We start from the raw sequence: 18,638 nt of genomic DNA on the forward strand, positions 1-18,638 counted from the left end.
GCAGCCTTGTGGTGAAGGCCGGAGACTGGGGATCAGTTCGCACCTCTCTGGGCCTCCCTTCCCTATCTGTCAAATGGGGGAGAGCACTCCTCCCTCTGCCTGTGCAGGGGCCGTCTCGCTCGACATCTGCGCAGCGCCTGGCGCAACTTGCACCCTGATCTTGGTGGGGTTCCAGGCAGGGCCCAGCATGAGGGGGCCCTGACCTCAGTTGGGGCGTCTCACTCCTCTTTGACCTGTCCCCCTTCCCAGCACCCAAAATCCCCCTTGCTAATACCTCCTTCCTCGCCCCTGACCACAGTCCCAGCGTTGACTCTTCTGGGGGGATTATTTGCCTCTGACGTTAAGGGGGCTAGGGTCTCACCCTTGGCTCTTACTGCAAACCCAAGCGCTGCGGGACAATTGCCCCGAGCCCCTTGGCCAGGGGCGGGTAGCAGAACAGCTGCCCCCCCCCTTGGGGCCGTCACTCTCCGCGGGCAAGGACACCCCAGCAAGGAGCTAGCTGGAGGCCGTTGGGTGGACAGAGAAGGTTTGGTGTATTGGGCCAGTGAGCTCAGTGGGAGGGGCTCCGGCTTACCCCAGGGCGGGGAGGGAGGGGCCCTTACACGTCTCGGGGTCAGCCCGTACCTTCAGGATCTCAAAGCCAATGGGCAGAAAGTCCTTTCCCCTCTTCCTGTCCTGGCGCCGGTCCTTCTGCATCAGGGAGACCAGCAGGGTGCAGCTGGGGTCCGGGCGCTGCTTCCGCAGGTCGGCCTCATCCGCCTCCAGCAGGCGGACGTGGTACTGGGGGTTCATCCAGAAGCCGTCTGCGGGGGCGAGGCCGGGCCAGTCTCAGCATCGTAGGGGGTGGGGGGCGAGAGGGGGAGACTCCACCCGCAGGGCCATGTCGCCCTCCCCCTTTGTGCTTTTGAGTGGGGGGGGGGGGGGTTGGCTGGGGCCAAAGAACCTCCCCCACCCCCAGGAATGTCTGCAATCGCTTCAGCGTGCAACAGCCCCCACTGCTGCTGCATCCGCTCCCCCCCGCCTGGGGGGCTGTGGACCTGCCTAGTCATTGATCCCCCCAACCCCATCCCAGGTTCTGCCCCTAAGGCCCTTGTGTGCACCAGCAGGCAGCCCCCCCACCACATACGTCCTCCCCGGATCTGCTGCTGCCCCTCAATCCATGTCCCCGCCCCTCCTTCGGGCAGAGCCCTTTACCTCGAAGGCCCGAGCTCCTGCACCCGCCGGCGGTATAGCCAGTGCTCCAGCGCCCCTGGAAGGAGTGAACGTTCCAGCCGACCCCCTTCTCCTCTTCCAGCAAGTCTGGAGTCAGGCTGCAGATCTCCAGGGCGTCAAAGTACCGCAGGAAGTCGTCCATTTGCATCCTGTGCGTTGAGACAGACGGAGAGAGCAGGGAGGTGCAGACACGGCCAGGACTGGTCCGTCAGGGAGCCCTGGAGCACCTCGCTCTGAGCAAGGTCCGGCGGCCCAACTCCCCAGCTGGCAGAAATCAGTTCAGTCCTGTCGACTCCAATGGAGCGGCACCAGTTCACACACCAACTGGGGATTGGGCCCCACCCTGTCCCCACACTTGTAGAGACTCCCAGGATGACCTAGTTTGTCTCTACGACATCACTGTTCAATAGCACATGGGGAGGAGCGGGCTGATTCCATCTAGCAGGTCAGGGCGCCAGAGTCCGGAGCCCTGCCACTGACCTGCTGGGTGACCTTGTGCCAGGCGCCTCCCCTCCCCGTGCCTCAGTTTCCCCTCCCAGCCTTTTTCCATTTGGACTGTAACTACTCTGAGGCACCCCCTGGCACAAGGGGGGACCTGATCACGGTCGGAGTCTGTGCAGCACCTGGCACGACGGGGGCCTGGATGTCAGTCGGGGTCTGTGCAGCGTCTGGCACAACGGGGGCCCTGATCTCAGTCGGAGGCCTAGGCACTACCATAATACTACCGGTAGTAATAATAGTAATGCTAAACAGTGCCGCCTGTCATGGAACATATTTGACATGCCCTATGCTGCCTTTTCCCACCCCTACCCAGTATCAGCTCCCACCAATAGTCCCCTTTGTTGTGTGGGGGCTGAGTCTCTTACCAGAATTCCCCGTCTTCCTTTCTCACTTGTAGACTCTTCTGGAGCTGGGGATCCAGCCCCGCCCACAGCGAGGAGCTAAGCAGAGAGAAGGAGAAGGGTGCGGAGGTTAGATGTGCTACCCAGGACTCTGCCATCCAGTGTCTGGGCCATATAGACCCCGCTCCTGCCCCTGAGTTACTGGCTCAGGTCCTTTAGCTCTGGCAGCTGAGACTTGTGCTTCGAAATGCAGAATCCCACCCCAGGCAAGTAGTTGTGATGGGGGAGTCACCAGGTTTCACACAGCATTACAAGTTCTTCGTGTGCGAGCAAGTGGTCAGTCTTTGAAGAAATCCTTGTCGTTAATTTCATTTCGGGCAAGCAGCCGGGGAGTTTGCGCTCCACCCTAATCTCCCTAACTCGAGTCAGTTCTTGGGGCTGGAGCCGGTATCTGCGTGGTGGGGCTGAGATCCCTGAACGAGGGGCTCACCTCAGTGCCGTGTGGGACCAGCCTTGCTCCAGGACTGGCGTGTCTAATGTCTTTAATAGTTGTACTGAGAACGTTCCCTGATGCCACGTCCCTGATTTCTCTTCCAATGGGAAACTGACGCCCCGCATGCTGCTGCTGTTTGCAGAGGGGTGACAAGCTGGTGAGCATGGGAGCCTAAGCGAACAGAACTGGGTCTGTTAGCTCAGGCTGGGAAGGCTTGTGTTTCACAGTGCAGAGATCCTGGGTGCAATCTCTGCTCACCCATAAAGCAACGCAGCCTGGGGGCGATGTACGTTGAAAGCACTCGTCAGAACATTGCCGGGTTCCTCATTAAAACTCTGCCCCTCAAATCCACCCCCCTCTTTTTTTCCCCCGCACTCACTGGTCGCTCCACCGGCCGTTCCACTCCACCTCTCCCCAGGGGTTCCTGAGCCGCAGTAGCTTTAGCTTCTTGCCCCTGTGATCCAGCTGTACAAAGGCACATGGGGAAACGGGCTTGAATCGTGGCACGCGGTCGCCGTTCAGGAAGGTTGCTGGGACCCCGCCCGGCCCATCACGCTGACCAATCCTGGCTCGTGGTTTCCTTGGGCCCTGTCTGTGTCTGCCTGTCGACTCTTGTGTTGTCTGTAACCCGTACCCCAGTCTGTCCTTCTGTACTCTGTTTGTACAGCGCCTAGCGCTGTGGGGCTCTGGTCTGTGACAGGCTCCCAGGTGCTCCAGTGGTGTGGTAATTATCAAAGGATAGAGCTCCTCTGGCCTCGGTTTCCCCATTTGCGTAATGGGAATAATAACCCTTTCATGGGCTATTTAGATCAGCAATGGGCAACTAGAAGGTAGCAGAGGGAGACAATATGGGGTGGGGGGAGGGGATTGAGTCCTGACAGCCTGTCGTGGGGGTGGGGGTGGGATGCCCTGACCGGGGGCAGTTAGCAAACCCACCCTGCAGCGGCAGGTCGTGTCCTGCAGGCTGGGCCCAGCTCCCCCTCCAGCCCGTTGGCTCTCACCACTGTCATGGGACGTGCAAATCCACATGCAGGCGAGGTGCTCCCCAGGGACATCTCCCCCTGGCGCCGCCTGGTCGCCTGCTGCGGGCTGGGGGTGGCCGGCTCCCTGGTTTACCCTGGATCCCCATTTGGGGCAGGGATTGTCTGTGCTGCGCCTGGCACGATGGGGCTCTGATCGCGCTGGGGGCCTCCTGCGATACACGTCACAGAGCTAACCCGGCTAGGTGTCTGCCCCCAGAATCCCCGAGCGCCGCCTGGCGCTCTGCGCTCCCTCAGCCAGTGGAAGCAGAGGTAGCTACGGGCCCACCTTGCGAAAAGCCGTTATGGAGTAGGCGTGTCCCTTCACCAGCCCCTCTGCCGTGTGTCCCTCCATGTCCTCTTGCTGGGTGACCTAAGGGAGAGGGAAGAAACACCCCCACAATCCGGCTTCACCTACGCTACACCAAGGCACCCTGCTAAGAGACCTGGGGTCCTCTTGCTATGCCTAGGGTGACCAGATGTCCCGATTTTATAGGGACAGTCCCGATATTGGGTCTTTTTCTTATATAGGCTCCTATTACCCCTCACCCCCTGTTCTGATTTTTCACACTTGCTGTCTGGTCACCCTAGCCATGCCTGCTACGCCCACTCCCGCCCAGTGCCCCCAATGTGTGCCAAACCACGAGCAGCACGGGCTGGGGAGGTAGGGCTGTGCGCTGGGATCCTCAGAGCGCAGGGTTACTCCCACTTCTGCACCTCAGCTGTGGGGGCGGGATCATTCCCCCGCCTGCCCGTTGCCTTGTCTGTAGAACGCCATCTCTTTGGACTCTGCATGTTACAGAACCTAGCGCTATGGAGGCCCTGATCTTGGCCGGGGTCTGGGCGGCGCCCGGCGCTATGGAGGCCCTGATCTTGGCCGGGGTCTGGGTGGCGCCCGACGCTATGGGGGGCCCTGATCTCGGCAGGGGTCTGGGCGGTGCCCGACGCTATGGGGGGCCCTGATCTCGGCCGGGGTCTGGGCGGCGCCCGGCGCTATGGGGGGCCCTGATCTCGGCCGGGGTCTGGGCGGCGCCCGGCACGACGGGGCCCTGATCTAGGTTGGGGTCTGGGCGGCGCCCGGTGCGATGGGGCCCTGATCTCAGTCGGGGTCTGTGTAGGTCTGGTAGCCAATATCGTAGCAGGTTCCTAAATAGCTGTGTGGCCCAGCCACCACTACAAGAAGCCAGGACCAGAGGGGAGAAGTGCAGCCCTCACACATGCCAGGAGCTGGGACTCGCAAATTAAGATCCTAAGCTCCTGGGTTCAAGTTCTGCTCCTGGTGCTCCATCCAGGGCCTATTATTATATCAGCGGCTGAGAGGAGAGATTCTCCCCATGCTCACCTTGATGTGTGCCCCCATCAGAGACCTCTTCCTGAGGGCCGCGCGGATGATTTTGAAGAGCTCTGGATTGGGCATCTTGAGCTGGTAGGTTTCCCCGATCCCGCCCGTGAAGTCCACAAAGGCCTCGTTCATGTACCCGCCGTTCATGGCCTCATAAGAGCCATTGAGCCTGAAATGGGGCAGCAAGTGGGAAGGGGAAGGAGAAAGGGAGCACGCAGGATTGGGAGGCAGGACTCCTGGGTTCTGTGCCCAGCTACACGAGGAAAGTGGGGTCTGGTGGATTAGAGTGCGGGGGTTGGGACTCAGGACTCCTGGGGCCTATGCCAATGACTCTGTGGATTTGGACAGGCTCCGTGCCTCAGTTTCCCCCACTGTCAACTTGAGAGAATGACCCTTCCCCCTTTTCTTGGCTCTCTGAGTTCTCTGGTCAGCCAGTGTGACATCAGGGCCAAGGGTTGCTCTCTGTTGTCCAGCAGCTACATTGCCCCATGGGAATGCAAAGTTGGGTGCAAAGCTACCCGGCTGTAGAACAGGGATCAGCCAACTCACTTGGCATAGGCTTTCTCCAGCAGGGGCATCCAGAATTCATCGCTCTGGCAGGAGCTCACGAAGACCAGTTTTCCGTACTTCACTGGCAGCCGGTCGTCAACCACCACATCCACCCACTGCCCGTACTGCCAGAACTGGAGGGTAAGAACCCATTAGCACAGTGCATGCTGCTACCGGACCCATTGGGGCTAGACTCTGTCAGTCCAACCCAGGGGGCCCCCGCCCCTATGATCTGGGGAGCTGCCTTTCCATGCAACGGTGCCACTATGGTGCCTTATGGGAGTTGTAGTTCGGTCACCTTGTGTTCCCATTCTCCTCTGTGGGCCAATCCCTCTGGCTGGACTACATCTCCCATGATGCCCCATGGCCAGGGATGCCTATGGAACACACCCTCCAACAGGCAAGACAGTGATGCATCCTGGGAGATGTAGTCCAAACCTGGGAGCCCTGGCCATACTGGAGAACAGGCTCTTGAGACCCTGGAACTACAATTCCCACAAGGCACCATGGTGGCCATTTTTTAAATCAAAATATTTCAGGTTTTGGGGTATTTGATGGAAAATTTTTGGCAAGGCCCTCAATCGGGGATCAGCCCCCCACAGCAGCACCCTCCTATTGGAACGTCTCCAGCACAGAGCGCTGCCGGGGTTAACGGTACCCACTGGTCAGTGCCATGAAGCTCACAGAGCCAAATTCCCCGTGTGTCTGAGGCTGTTCAGAGCCGGGGTTTTGGCTTAGTCCAGATTGATGCTTTGGGTGGGGGGGAGGACGGCAGTTTTTTGGAGCATCGCAGGTTTGTGAGCTTGACCTGAATGAACCTGGCTGCTTAGGGGAGATTGGAAACAATGGGGCGGGGCGGATGGAGACTAGGGGTTAGGAGAAGGTGAACAGCACATCCCGGGAGAGGGATTTCCATGAGAGCATAAGGAGTGACATGGAGCAGAGCGCAAGAGGTGTGCGGAAAGCAGCCAGGGCTGAGCCGTGGGTGCCTCTCGCTTCTGACAATCGGACTCTTCGTCCGTTCGGTCTTTCTGCGTTGTGGACAGGGCCAGCTCCAGCTTTTTTGCCGCCCCAAGCAACGAAGGAGAGAGAGAGAAAAAAAAAAAGCCATGATCGGCAGCACTTTGGTGGCTGCTCTACCGCCGCCGCTTCATTCTTCGGCGGCAATTCGGCGGCCGGTCCTTCCCTCCGAGAGGGACTTAGGGACCCGCCGCCAATTTGCCGCCAAAGACCCGGACGTGCCGCCCCTTCCCACTGGCCACCCCAAGCACCTGCTTCCTGCACTGGTGCCTGGAGCCAGCCCTGGTTGTGGATGGACAGCACCTGACGCATCGGCACCCTGGGGCCCCCAACGTGCCAACCCTGACGTAAAGACTCCCTTTCACTCCTAATCCACAGCCTAGGCTACCACCCCGCAACTGCCCGAGCCATCCCCCTCACCAGGTGGGGAAATGCCCCTCTGCTACCGCCATCCGCCAGCTCCCCTGACCAGCCCCCTTTTGGTCCCGCAGGCTGGGCAACCCACCTGGAAATGGAAGATGCCAGCATAGTCCTCCGGTGCAAAGCTTTGCCCCGTGGGTACCACCCTCTGCATGAGCTGTGGGTAGAGAGTGAGAGACGCGGCTGCAGCCAGGAACCAGCAGTTGCCTGTTGGAGAGGTGAGTCGATTTGAACAGTTCTGTTGCACGGGATCATTTGAACCCACGACCTTTGGCGCTAACAGCTACAGTAAACCAGTAGCATTGGCTCAGAGACAGACTCACTGTCACCGCTCTGGGCAACTGTACCTGTATTCCCACTCTAGTCCAGCAAGGGCACCCGCTCTCCCACTCCCGGCTCCCCAGCCGTCACCTCTCTTGGGGGGAGACCCATGTCTCTCTCCCTCCTCACCCCAGGGTCACAGCCCCTGCCTACACTGTGAATTCCCCAGCACCACAGACTGCCTAGGAATCCCACGGAGCCTTGTTCAGTTCCCTGGAAGCTCTTAACACTTTCCAAGGTTTGCAATGCATTAGTCTGTTGCAATAACACAAACGTTCGCATTTGGAATACGATGAGCTCCTAAGATGCGTATGCTAAACCGTATTGAATGGCGTTTAATTCAATGAGGTTGGTCCTGGCGATGGGAGGAAACTGCAGGGAAATTCTCTCTCATGTACATGTACCTCTGTACTGGGGTTAGCAGCGCTGCGTCCCCCGTGTGCCACTCCAGGCCAACAGTAAAGGCACCACAGCTGTGAGGCTGCAGCTACTGCCCACGTGTGGCGTGAGGGCTCTGCCAGGGGGGCTAAGTTTTCAGCCCACCTGTTTGCGCGTCGTTCAAGGTGGCAGATGAAACCACGCGCAGGGCGCTCAGAAGGGGAGGAGAAGGTGCTTACCCAGCTTGCCCTGTTTGACATCAGTCCGGCTCATGTCCTCGTCTATGAACTTTGGGGACCTGCAAATTTCCTGCAAGACAGAATAGAGACGGGAGCTTTCTGGTTTGGGGAGTAAAGTCCAGCATGGAAATTATACAGCAGGAGAGGAATGAATGGTTGATTCGTCATTTTTGATACCGCGATGGCAGGTGTCACCCGGTGGCGCTGTTACACGTAGACTTCCAAGTTCTGAGTGTGCAAGCAACGGTTTGAGTCTCATGCAGACATGCTGTGTAGCTGTTAGCTTGGGGTTACACAAGGGTTTTGCAGAGAGGCAACTTGGGGAGAGAGGGAGCTGGGAGAGTAGCCAGCTAGTGTGCTCTCTGCCTTTCACACTATTGAGTGTCAGTTCCTGAGGCAGAGTTGCTCCATGAGCACTGGCGTTGGTCTCTGATTCCCAGGACAAGGTATTGCCCTGCATGCTGTTTGACCATCTCGTATCAAGACTGGGGCATGGGTGTGAGTAAGGCAAGTTACACCTAGAATAGACACACGCTCCACATCAGTGATTTCTCCCTCAAGGGGAAGCCAAACTGCCGGGCTCCAGACACCTGCGGCCATTCAGCACCGGGGCAACACTGGTGTCAGTAGTGGGATACTAGTGCCAGAAGAAGGGGCAACACTACAGATGTTGTGTTCTCATCTGAAAGCTAGCGATCCCTGTTCCTAACCCTCTGTGCACAGTGCATTCTTCACTAGCAACCGTAGCCTCAGCAGCAAACGACCTGCCACTGTTGTGGGGGCGTGGTAGAGATGGGGTGTGGCCGGTCTCAGGACCTTTCATCCATTCCAGCTGATGGGAAATTTCCTATTTGCAGCTGAGCTTGCAAGATTTCCACCATCCCAGGCCAAATCGTTGCTAGCACACCTTGCGTGGAACCCAAGCCCTGGTTTGGACTCAAGTCAGCTCTGGGGTCCCTGTGACAATGGTGTGAGAGCTTGCCTCAAGCCGTCAGAGCTCCTGCAAGGTCATGATCAGCGCTCGCCGCTGGAGACAGCCTAACCTCTGCCCGACTCCGGTTTCTGATTACTGAAACAAATCACTTATCATTTGGCTAATCCTAAAGCAAACAACCGGAAGCGACACTGCTGCCTGTGCTGCAACGGGGACTCCAGGCTAAGAAAACGAGTCGCCTTCTTAATTAGAGACTTGCATTCTTGGCCTGTTAAGTGACAGCTTTGTTTGTGCTCTGGGCTGCTGCAACCACTCCTCTGCCATCCCAATTCCCCACGAACGAGACGCTGTGGTTACTCATTACACTAGCTCCTAGAAGTCCATTTTGGAACTAGGGAAACTGAGGCCCAGAGAGATGCAGTAACTTGTCCAAGGTCATGCTGGGGGTGGTTAACCTGATTCTGCATCCAGTGTCTTAACCACAAGGCCAGGCTTCCTCAGATTAGATGCAGGGACTCTCTCACTTTGTGAGTCTACACCCGGCCCGACGGGGCCCTGATCTCGGTCGGGGTCTGGGCGGCGCCCGGCCCGACGGGGCCCTGATCTCGGCCGGGGTCTGGGCGGCGCCCGGCCCGACGGGGCCCTGATCTCGGTCGGGGTCTGGGCGGCGCCCGGCCCGACGGGGCCCTGATCTCGGTCGGGGTCTGGGCGGCGCCCGGCATGACGGGGCCCTGATCTCGGTCTGTGTTTGGGCAGCGCCAGGCGCGATGGGGCCTGATCTTGGCCGGGGAGACTAGGTGCTAAAAAGACCCACTCCACCTGGCTCCCTTTGCTTCCTGACCTCCCCACAGAGGCAGCAGCGTGGCATCCTCCTGTCCTCGGGAGACTCGTGGGAATTCGCATCTTGCCTCTCCTCGGGGAGGGAGCCAGTGGCAGGAGGACCCCGGAGCCCTGCCTGCAGGGAGCAGTGACTGGCTGCGAAAGCATCAGACCTACCTGTGGCCTCTTCCATTCCAGCCCCTTAATATTCTCGGACCCAAGTCCGAGTTGCCAGTATCCAAGTGAGCTGGGGACGGCGTCGAAGAACGGGTCGGTGAAGAGGCAGCGCTGCTCCAGGCATTGCCGCTTGAGCTCCTGGTACCCCTGCCCTGAGTGCGGGACGGCCTGGGCGGGCTCCGAGCTCGGGTCGCCGAGGAGACGGACAGTGATCCCGTGGGAAGCCATGCTGAGCTGCGGCAGCACCGCACTGCATCAGGCACCTGTGCCGTCGCACGGGCGTGTCCTAGTGAAACCCGAGGCCTGGGCCAATGTTTCTCAGCCTTTGTCAACAACCGGGTTCTGCCCCACATAAAACAAAGCTGGAGGGAGCTGGTTATTGATCTGAGTCCCTGCGCAGTTTGGCTGCTGTTAACTCTTTGCGGGGCTGGGGGTTGGTCCCATCCTGCCCGGGCGAGATGGGCTGTCACGAGACCTCCCACATCCTATTTAACTGTTGATTTGGGTGTTGAGTGGTGGAGAGGAGGGAAGGATGGACTAGTGGTTACAGCAGTGGCGAGCAGAAGCGCAGGACTCCTGGGTTCCGTTGACACCTCTCCTCTCTGGACCTCACTTTCCCCATCTGCTGGCAACGTGCAAATGGGCCAAAGTGTTCAGAGCCGGTTGCCTAAAGTAAGGCTCTTTGGTCCGTATCTTGGCGCTGCGCGGTGCCCGTGCCCACTGTTCTGTGGGAGCTGAGTGCCCCCAAATCCCAGTGAAATCAGTCTCACGCCCAACCCAGAGCTAGGAATAGAACCCAGGAGTCCTGGCTCCTAACGCCCCCAACCTACTAGACATCATTCCCCTCTCAGACCCAGGCATAGAACCCAGGAGTCCTGGCCCTCAGCCCCACCCCCTCCAAAGCCCACTGAAGTAAATGAAAAGACACACGCCCTCACTCACTCTGTACGTTTTGGCCCAAGATATAAAAGGGTTAATTTCTTATCTGGGATATATCTGGTGAGATAGGTACCTTTGCTACTCTAGCGATCATAAACCAGTGTGTTATCAGGCTCGTGTGAAGGAGTCGTCGTCCCAGCCAGGACCTTTGGCCTGTACCTGCTCTGCCCTGCGCTGGAGCAGACTGGGTGACGCTGACGCCCTCTGGGTTTGCTTTGCCTGTGCTCGCTACACAGCACAAGTGCTTGGGAACCAAGTGCACCTGGGCGGCCTGCGCTAGACGGGAGCTGCTGGTCCCTCCCGGCCTCGACCCCCTTGGATGGAGGAAATAACCGAGGTCCCTCACTAGCTACATGGCCTGGCTGCAGACGCGCACGGGGCTGCACTGGCGGGAGGCTGGGAGGGGGCTCCCCGCTATGGTGAAGGATCCGACCCGATTCCTGGACCTGCAGGTCTAGAACCGTGGTCACCGGAGCTGAAACCCAGTTTGCTTTGTTCTGTGTAGTTTCCCGTCCCCTCGGGGGGTGCCCAGGGGTCCTGGCCGACCCCCACATGCTCAGATATCGCGATCCATCGCCTAGCGACCAAGGGAGACCAGGCCCCCGTGGTGCCAGCTGCTGGACAAGCACAAAGCAGGACACAGGTTGTGCCTCAGAGAGCTCTCGGTCTAAATCACCCATCACAGCCTGTGACGTTATTGATATAATCTGGGACCCTATAGAACATGGTTGCAACCAAAGTCCAGTAGTGGCACCAAATCTTGTATAAAGGGGGTCAAATGAGGTGTCTAAGACAAAATTCTGGTTTGCTGGTTATGATTATGCTGTCTATATGTGTGTACCAATTTTGTAGTTGAAGTTGTGAATATTGGCTCTACACTGTCTGTATTTCAAACTTATGCTATGCTGCTGGGTGACATCCCAGACAAGTTGGTGTTAGCTCTGCCTAGCCTGCTTGATGGCCCATTAAGGACCATCAGCTACACAATTGACCCATTGAGAGAAGGCAAATCTGCCTTGTGACTCAGCAAAGTATGCAGGGACTGGCCCATGTGACTCCAGACTCCATTTTGCTGTAATTTTCCACAGTAAGAACAAAGAGGGGTTCTTACATCTGGAAAAGACTATAAAAGGCTGATGCCTCGTTTCCAGCTTGTCTTCAGTCCTGCTTCATACCTCTGGAGGGACTTTGCTGCAAACGGAAGCTCTGAACAAAGGACTGAGGACCCATCCCAGCTGGGGATGTTCCAGAGACTTAATTTGAACCTGCAGTTTATTCCATCATTGCTACAAGCCTAAACCAAGAACTTTGCCATCAGTGTATGTAATTGATTCCATGTAACCAATTCTAACTCTCATCTCTATCTTTTTCCTTTTACGAATAAACCTTTAGATTTTAGATTCTAAAGGATTGGCAACAGCGTGATTTGTGGGTAAGATCTGATTTGTATATTGACCCGGGTCTGGGGCTTGGTCCTTTGGGATCAGAAGAACCTTTTTTTTCTTTTACTGGGGTATTGGTTTTCATAACCATTTGTCCCCATAACGAGTGGCACTGGTGGTGATACTGGGAAACTGGAGTGTCTAAGGGAATTGCTTGTGTGACTTGTGGTTAGCCAGTGGGATGAGACCAAAGTCCTCTTTGGCTGGTTTGGTTTGCCTTAGAGGTGGAAAAACCCCAGCCTTGGGCTGTAACTGCCCTGTTTTAGCAATTAGTCCTGAATTGGCACTCTCCGCTGGGTCCCGCCAGAATCGCATCGTTACACAGCCCCCCCCAGAACGCAGCTCAGGGAGACACCTCCTTAGCAGCAGCCACTGGGGGGCTGCGGGTCGGGACTGAGGGGCATTGGCCGAGCCGTGTGTGGTGGAGGGATCCCAGGCTGGGATAGCAGAGGGGCTGCGGGTCGGGAGTGAGGGGCATCGGCCGAGCTGTGTAGGGGGGATCCCAGGCTGGGATAGCAGAGGGGCTGTGGGTCGGGACTGAGGGGCATCGGTCGAGCTGTGTAGGGGGGATCCCAGGCTGGGATAGCAGAGGGGCTGCGGGTCGGGAGTGAGGGGCATTGGCCGAGCTGTGTAGGGGGGATCCCAGGCTGGGATAGCAGAGGGGCTGCGGGTCGGGAGTGAGGGGCATCGGCCGAGCTGTGTAGGGGGGATCCCAGGCTGGGATAGCAGAGGGGCTGCGGGTCGGGAGTGAGGGGCATCGGCCGAGCTGTGTAGGGGGGATCCCAGGCTGGGATAGCAGAGGGGCTGCGGGTCGGGAGTGAGGGGCATCGGCCGAGCTGTGTAGGGGGGATCCCAGGCTGGGATAGCAGAGGGGCTGCGGGTCGGGACTGAGGGGCATCGGCAGCAATAGCTTCTGTGACCCCAGTCCAACTCGGCTACAGCACCTTCTGCTGGCTCATCAGGCTACGGCAACCCTGCAGAGCCACTGGCCGTTATCTTTGAAAATTCATGGCGATCGGGGGAGATCTCCGACAATTGGAAAGAAGGCAAATATAATGCCCATCTTTAAAAAAGGGAAGAAAGAGAACCTGGGGACCTACAGACCGGTCAGCCTCACTTCAGTCCCTGGAAAAATCATGGAGCAGGTCCTCAAGGAATCCATTTTGAAGCACTTGGAGGAGAGGAAGGTGATCAGGACTGGCAACATGGATTCACCCAGGGCAAGTCGTGCCTGACCAACTGATTGCCTTCTCTGATGAGATAACGGGCTCTGTGGATATGGGGAAAGTGGTGGACATGATATATCTTGACTTTAGCAAAGCTTTTGATACGGTCTCCCACAGTATTCTTGCCAGCAAGTTAAAGAAGTATGGGCTGGATGAATGGACTATAAGGTGGATAGAAAGCTGGCTAGATCGTCGGGCTCAATGGGTAGTGATCAACGGCTCGATGTCTAGTTGGCAGCCGGTATCAAGAGGAGTTCCCCAGGGGTCGGTCCTGGGTCCGGTTTTGTTCAACATCTTCATTAATGATCTGGATGATGGGATGAATTGCACCCTCAGCAAGTTCGCAGATGACACTAAACTGGGGGGGGAGAGGTATATACGCTGGAGAGTAGGCGTCCAGAGTGACCTAGACAAATTGGAGCATTGGGCCAAAAGAAATCTGATGAGGTTCAACAAGGACAAGTGCAGAGTCCTGCAATTAGGACGGAAGAATCCCATGCACTGCTACAGGCTGGGGACCGACTGGCTAAGCAGCAGTTCTGCAGAAAAGGACCTGGGGGTTACAGTGGACGAGAAGCCGGATATGAGTCAGCAGTGGGCCCTTGTGGCCAAGAAGGCCAACAGCATATTGGGCTGCATTAGTAGGAGCATTGCCAGCAGATCGAGGGAAGTGATTATTCCCCTCTATTCGACACTGGTGAGGCCACATCTGGATTATTGCATCCAGTTTTGGTCCCCCCACTACAGAAGGGATGTGGACAAATTGGAGAGAGTCCAACAGAGGGCAACGAAAATGATTAGGAGGCTGAGGCACATGACTTACAAGGAGAGGCTGAGGGAACTGGGGTTATTTAGTCTGCAGAAGAGAAGAATGAGGGGGGTTTGATAGCTGCTTTCAACTACCTGAAAGGGGGTTCCAAAGAGGATGGAGCTAGGCTGTTCTCAGTGGTGGCAGACGACAGAACAAGGAGTAATGGTCTCAAGTTGCAGTGGGGGGGTTCTAGGTTGGATATTAGGAAACACTATTTCACTAGGAGGGTGGTGAAGCACTGGAATGGGTTCCCTAAGGAGGTGGTGGAATCTCCTTCCTTAGAGGTTTTTAAGGCCCGGCTTAACGAAGCCCTGGCTGGAATGATTTAGTTGGGATTGGTCCTGTTTTGAGCAAGGGGCTGGACTAGATACCTCCTGAGGTCTCTTCCAACCTTAATCTTCTGTGATTCTATGATACTAAGCTTTAGCTCTGGAAGTCGCTGGTTCAGTTCCAGGGGTACAACTCCAATAGTGGCTATTGGCCTCACGGAGGAGGCACTGTGGAAAGCCCTTGTTAAAATGCTGCATTTTCATTTGTGGGTAGAACTGGATTCGTTTCCTGACCCCTGCGATTCCTGCAGTGTTTTAATACAGCTGCATGTCAATGGATACATCTAGGAACAAAGAATGCAGGCCGTGCGTACAGGGTGAGGGGGACGCTATCCTGGGAAGCAGTGACTCTGACAGAGATTTGGTGGAGAACCAGCCGAACATGAGCTCCCGATGTGACACTGGGGCCATAAGGGGAAACGCCAGCCTGAGATGATGCATCAACAGGGGAATCTCGAGTAGGAGCAGAGAGGTTCTTTTCCCTCTGTATTTGGCCCTGGTGTGACCACTGCTGGGATCTTGCCCACAACACAAGAAGGATGTTGACAAATCGGAGAGGGGTCACAAGAGAACGATGAAAGAAGGAGAAAACCTGCCTTGGAGTGATAAATGGATTGAGCTCCTTGAGTCTAATTTAACCAAGAGAAGGCTCAGGGGTGACTTGATCACAGTCTATAAGTACCTACATGGGGAACAAATATTCAGTAACGGGCTCTACAGTCCAGCGGAGGAAGGTCGAACCTGAAGTTGAAGCTAGACAAACTCAGACCGTAAATAAGGTGGGAATTTTTAACGGTGAGAGTCATTAACCATTGGAACAATTGACCAAGGGTCATGGTGGATTCTCCATCACTGACCATTTTAAAATCAAGATGGGCTGTTTTTCTAAAAGCTCGGCTCTGGGAATCATTTCAGGGCAGTTCTCTGGCATGTGTGATACAGAGGTCAGACTAGATCACAGTGGTCCCTCCTCGCCTTGCAACCCATGAATCCTTAGAGAGACCATTTGCTCCAGACGTTGCTGAGACGCTAGTTTCAGATATTTAAAAATTAGATCTGGTTGGAATTTTTTTTTCTACCCCTGTGGAAAATTTTGCCTTTTTGTCTGAAAACTTTCAGGTTTTGGGTGGAAAATGAAGTATTATTATTAATAGGGCTGGACAACAACTTTCCATAAAAAGGTTTTCCCCAACAGAAAATTAATTTGAGGTTGACCAAATGAAAATTTTGACAGCAAGCATCTGTTTTTGCTAAAAGAAGAATTCTTCTTCCCTTGATTGCATCTTCTGAGGTCGGGTCGTTGTGCAAGCATCCAACCACCTTCATCACTCCAAGGTGATCTATCTATTGCTTCTTTTCCAGTTGTCTCATGTCACATTAGTCGACCCACAACTGCGCTCAACCATGTGCATCATAACCGGGACGATTCACCCCACACCAGTACCGCTGCTCCCCATGTTAAGAAAATCACTCCTCTACATGTTTGAGAAGATCAGGACAAACCCAAGCCTACCCCTGTAAACAGTTCTCTTTAACAACCCAAGAGCGTGTTTGTCATCAGGGGGCCCGTTGTGGGCCCATTTGTCCAGCCCAGATTTCTTGAGGCACGAAGAATGCTCTACAGCTGACGTCAGAAACCAGACTCGTAACTGACCCGGCCATGCGTGTACCTAGCTTTGGTTTGCCATGCCACTCTCAGGTCCTTGTGAACGGATTTTGAGTGGGCCAGTTTCAACGCAGAGCCAGCCTTCACACCTGGGACTTGTTAAAGGATCCCATGTGTGGCTGCAGCCAAAGACTGACGACTGCCCTCAGAGCAGATTTGACATGGTCTGAGGGCTTTGCGCCTCCCTGACGAGGCTGCTGCAAGAAGGAGGCAACTGCTTCCTTGGTTTTCCTCTTTCTTACCACCGTTTCCTGCCTTGCGGTCTTCACCAGGTTCTTTTTGCTCCTCCTCCACAGGTGTCTGAACTAGCAAAGTCGCGTTTCCTGGATTTTGTCAACTACTTCCCGGACTCTGCCTTCCGTCCTAGTTTGATGGCGCAAGGTGGTTCTGAGAGAAGCAGACTCGTCCCACGAAGATACTTGGTCAAAACCTCAACCATCAGAGGTGGGAAGGGGGGAGACTTAATGGAAAATGTACAACCAGGCCCCAAAAAATAAATTGCTCGGGTGTCTCCGTACACCCCCTCTGTCGGCTCGCCAGCCACCCCGTCTGCTCCAAACAACGTCCGCCGAGCTCTGTGCGATGGTCCCGGAGTGCCAGGGAGCTTTCAGCGCCTGCGATTGGACGTTGTGAGCAGGTTTCTTTGCTTAGTCGTTAATAGGGGATGGTTGGCCACCCCATAGCTCTGTGTGGGAAGCAGCGTGTGTGACGAAGTGGGGGGTTTTCTTGTTTTCTGTGGAGTTTTCAATGGTTTGCATGCGGAGGGGGTGGGACTCAGTTTCCCTGGGTGTTACTGGTTTAATGAGGGGAGGGGAGAGGGAGTGTGTTTTGCAGAGGACCAGGGAGAGGACTTGGGGACCCAGCCGATGGCCGGGAGGATGGATACCCCAGCGACCGGTGACCTGGTGACCCGGAGGCCCAGCTGAGGAGACGCAGCCGGTTCTGGCCAGTGGGAGGACAATGGGCTGCAGAGTGAGGACCCAGTGACCTAACCAGCCGGTTCCAGCCAGAGGACAGAAGCGAGGAGAGGAGGCCCCGGTTTACAACCCTGTTTACCTGGAGAGAAGACAATGGACAGAGGCGGGGCCTGGGGCCGGGGATCTCAGATGCCCAGCTGGGAGCAGGGGGGCTGGAGAGGGGGAGCAGGCAGAGCCCACCTGGATGCAGAGAGCCTGGGATGTGCTGGGCTGAGGGAGGCCAGGCCTGAGGCCTGGAGAGTTTCCTGTGCTGTGTTCAACTCTCAATAAACCCTCCTGTTTCATGCTGGCTGAGAGTCACTCTGGTCTAGAGAACAGGGTTGCATCAACCCCTTTGGGGGTGGAGGCCCGGGGGGTCCAGGGCGAGTGGACTCCCCGAGGGGGCCCACGGCGAGAAACAGGTGTGCTAGGGCTCCGAGAGGTGCGGATCCAGGAGGTGGAGGGGCCTGACTTCGAGAGAGAGTGGACCCCCGAGAAGGGCTGTCTCACTAAAAGGGGCACCCCCCACAGCCCGCACAGGGCCAAGAGTGGGCACGATCTGTGATTCCGTGACAGCGTGGCTCAGTGAGTAGACCGCTGGAGTGGGACTCGGGGGAGGTAGGTTCTGTCACTGGCCTGCTAACCGAGGGCGAGTCACAGGCCCACTCTGAACCTCAGTTTCCCCACCTGTGAAATGGAGACAACCATACTGACCTTCTTCATAAAGTACTTGGAGATCGACTGATGGAAGGCACTATAGAAGAGTGAGGTGTTATTGTTGGATGCCTCTTGTCTGCATGGGATTTACAGCCAGGTTTAATGAGGCTTTAGTTTTTCCTTATTATTTGTATTAGGGTAGCACCTGGGGCCAGGACTTCATTGCGCTACATGCTGAACAAATGTAGGACAGCAAGACAGTCTCTGGCCCAGAGAGCTGAAGGATGGCTACTTGTAAATCGGTTCTTGAGTGTCCAGGGAGAGTGAAGTGTTCTCCTACTGGCTTTTGTATGGTACCATTCCCGATGTCCGATTTGTGTCCGTTTATTCTTTTACGTAGAGACTGTCTGGTTTGGCCGATGTACATGGCAGAGGGGCATTGCTGGCACATGATGGCATCTGTCACACTAAAAGTAGCCATCCTTCAATAACAAAAACTTCGAAAGCAGACTTCAAAGAGAAACTGCAGAACTAAAAGTCATTTGCAAACTTAACACCATTAATTTGGGCTTAAATAGGGACTGGGAGTGGCTGGCTCTCACTACAAAAGCAATTTTCCCTCTCTTGGAATTGACACCTCCTCGTCAATTACTGGGAGTGGACCACATCCACCCTGACTGAATTGGCCTTGCCAGCACTGGTTCTCCACTTGTGAGGTAATTCCCTTCTCTTCATGTGCCAGGATAGAATGCCTGCGTCTGGAATTCTCACTCCATGCATCTGAAGAAATGGGTTTTTTACCCACGAAAGCTTATGCCCAAATCAATCGGTTAGTCTTTAAGGTGCC

General features: G+C 56.0%; 1 protein-coding gene and 1 long non-coding RNA gene across 3 annotated transcripts in view; one reads left to right on the forward strand and one right to left on the reverse strand.

Annotated features, from left to right (window-relative positions):
* CAPN12 (calpain 12) overlaps positions 1–18,638 on the reverse strand; it is a 39,883-nt gene that overhangs the window by 18,396 nt on the left and 2,849 nt on the right. The window contains exons 1-10 of one of the 2 annotated variants that reach the window (XM_054010245.1): positions 9,766–12,074; positions 7,836–7,905; positions 6,983–7,104; positions 5,458–5,591; positions 4,909–5,077; positions 3,856–3,939; positions 2,927–3,012; positions 2,079–2,153; positions 1,195–1,361; positions 625–803 (exon numbers count right to left, since the gene is read on the reverse strand). In XM_054010245.1, the coding sequence (XP_053866220.1) occupies positions 625–803; positions 1,195–1,361; positions 2,079–2,153; positions 2,927–3,012; positions 3,856–3,939; positions 4,909–5,077; positions 5,458–5,591; positions 6,983–7,104; positions 7,836–7,905; positions 9,766–9,993 (1,314 nt within the window). In that variant the 5' untranslated portion in view covers positions 9,994–12,074. Of the gene's footprint in view, positions 1–624; positions 804–1,194; positions 1,362–2,078; positions 2,154–2,926; positions 3,013–3,855; positions 3,940–4,908; positions 5,078–5,457; positions 5,592–6,982; positions 7,105–7,835; positions 7,906–9,765; positions 12,075–18,638 lie in introns of those variants that run through there. The other variant, XM_054010246.1, reaches the window with a different exon arrangement.
* LOC128826795 (uncharacterized) lies at positions 5,508–9,844 on the forward strand. The gene is made up of 3 exons (XR_008442887.1): positions 5,508–5,598; positions 6,969–7,115; positions 9,621–9,844. It is a non-coding gene; the product is annotated as an uncharacterized LOC128826795 (long non-coding RNA).

Source organism: Malaclemys terrapin, chromosome 20, assembly GCF_027887155.1.
Source record: "Malaclemys terrapin pileata isolate rMalTer1 chromosome 20, rMalTer1.hap1, whole genome shotgun sequence".
Classification (NCBI taxonomy): Eukaryota; Metazoa; Chordata; order Testudines; family Emydidae; genus Malaclemys; species Malaclemys terrapin.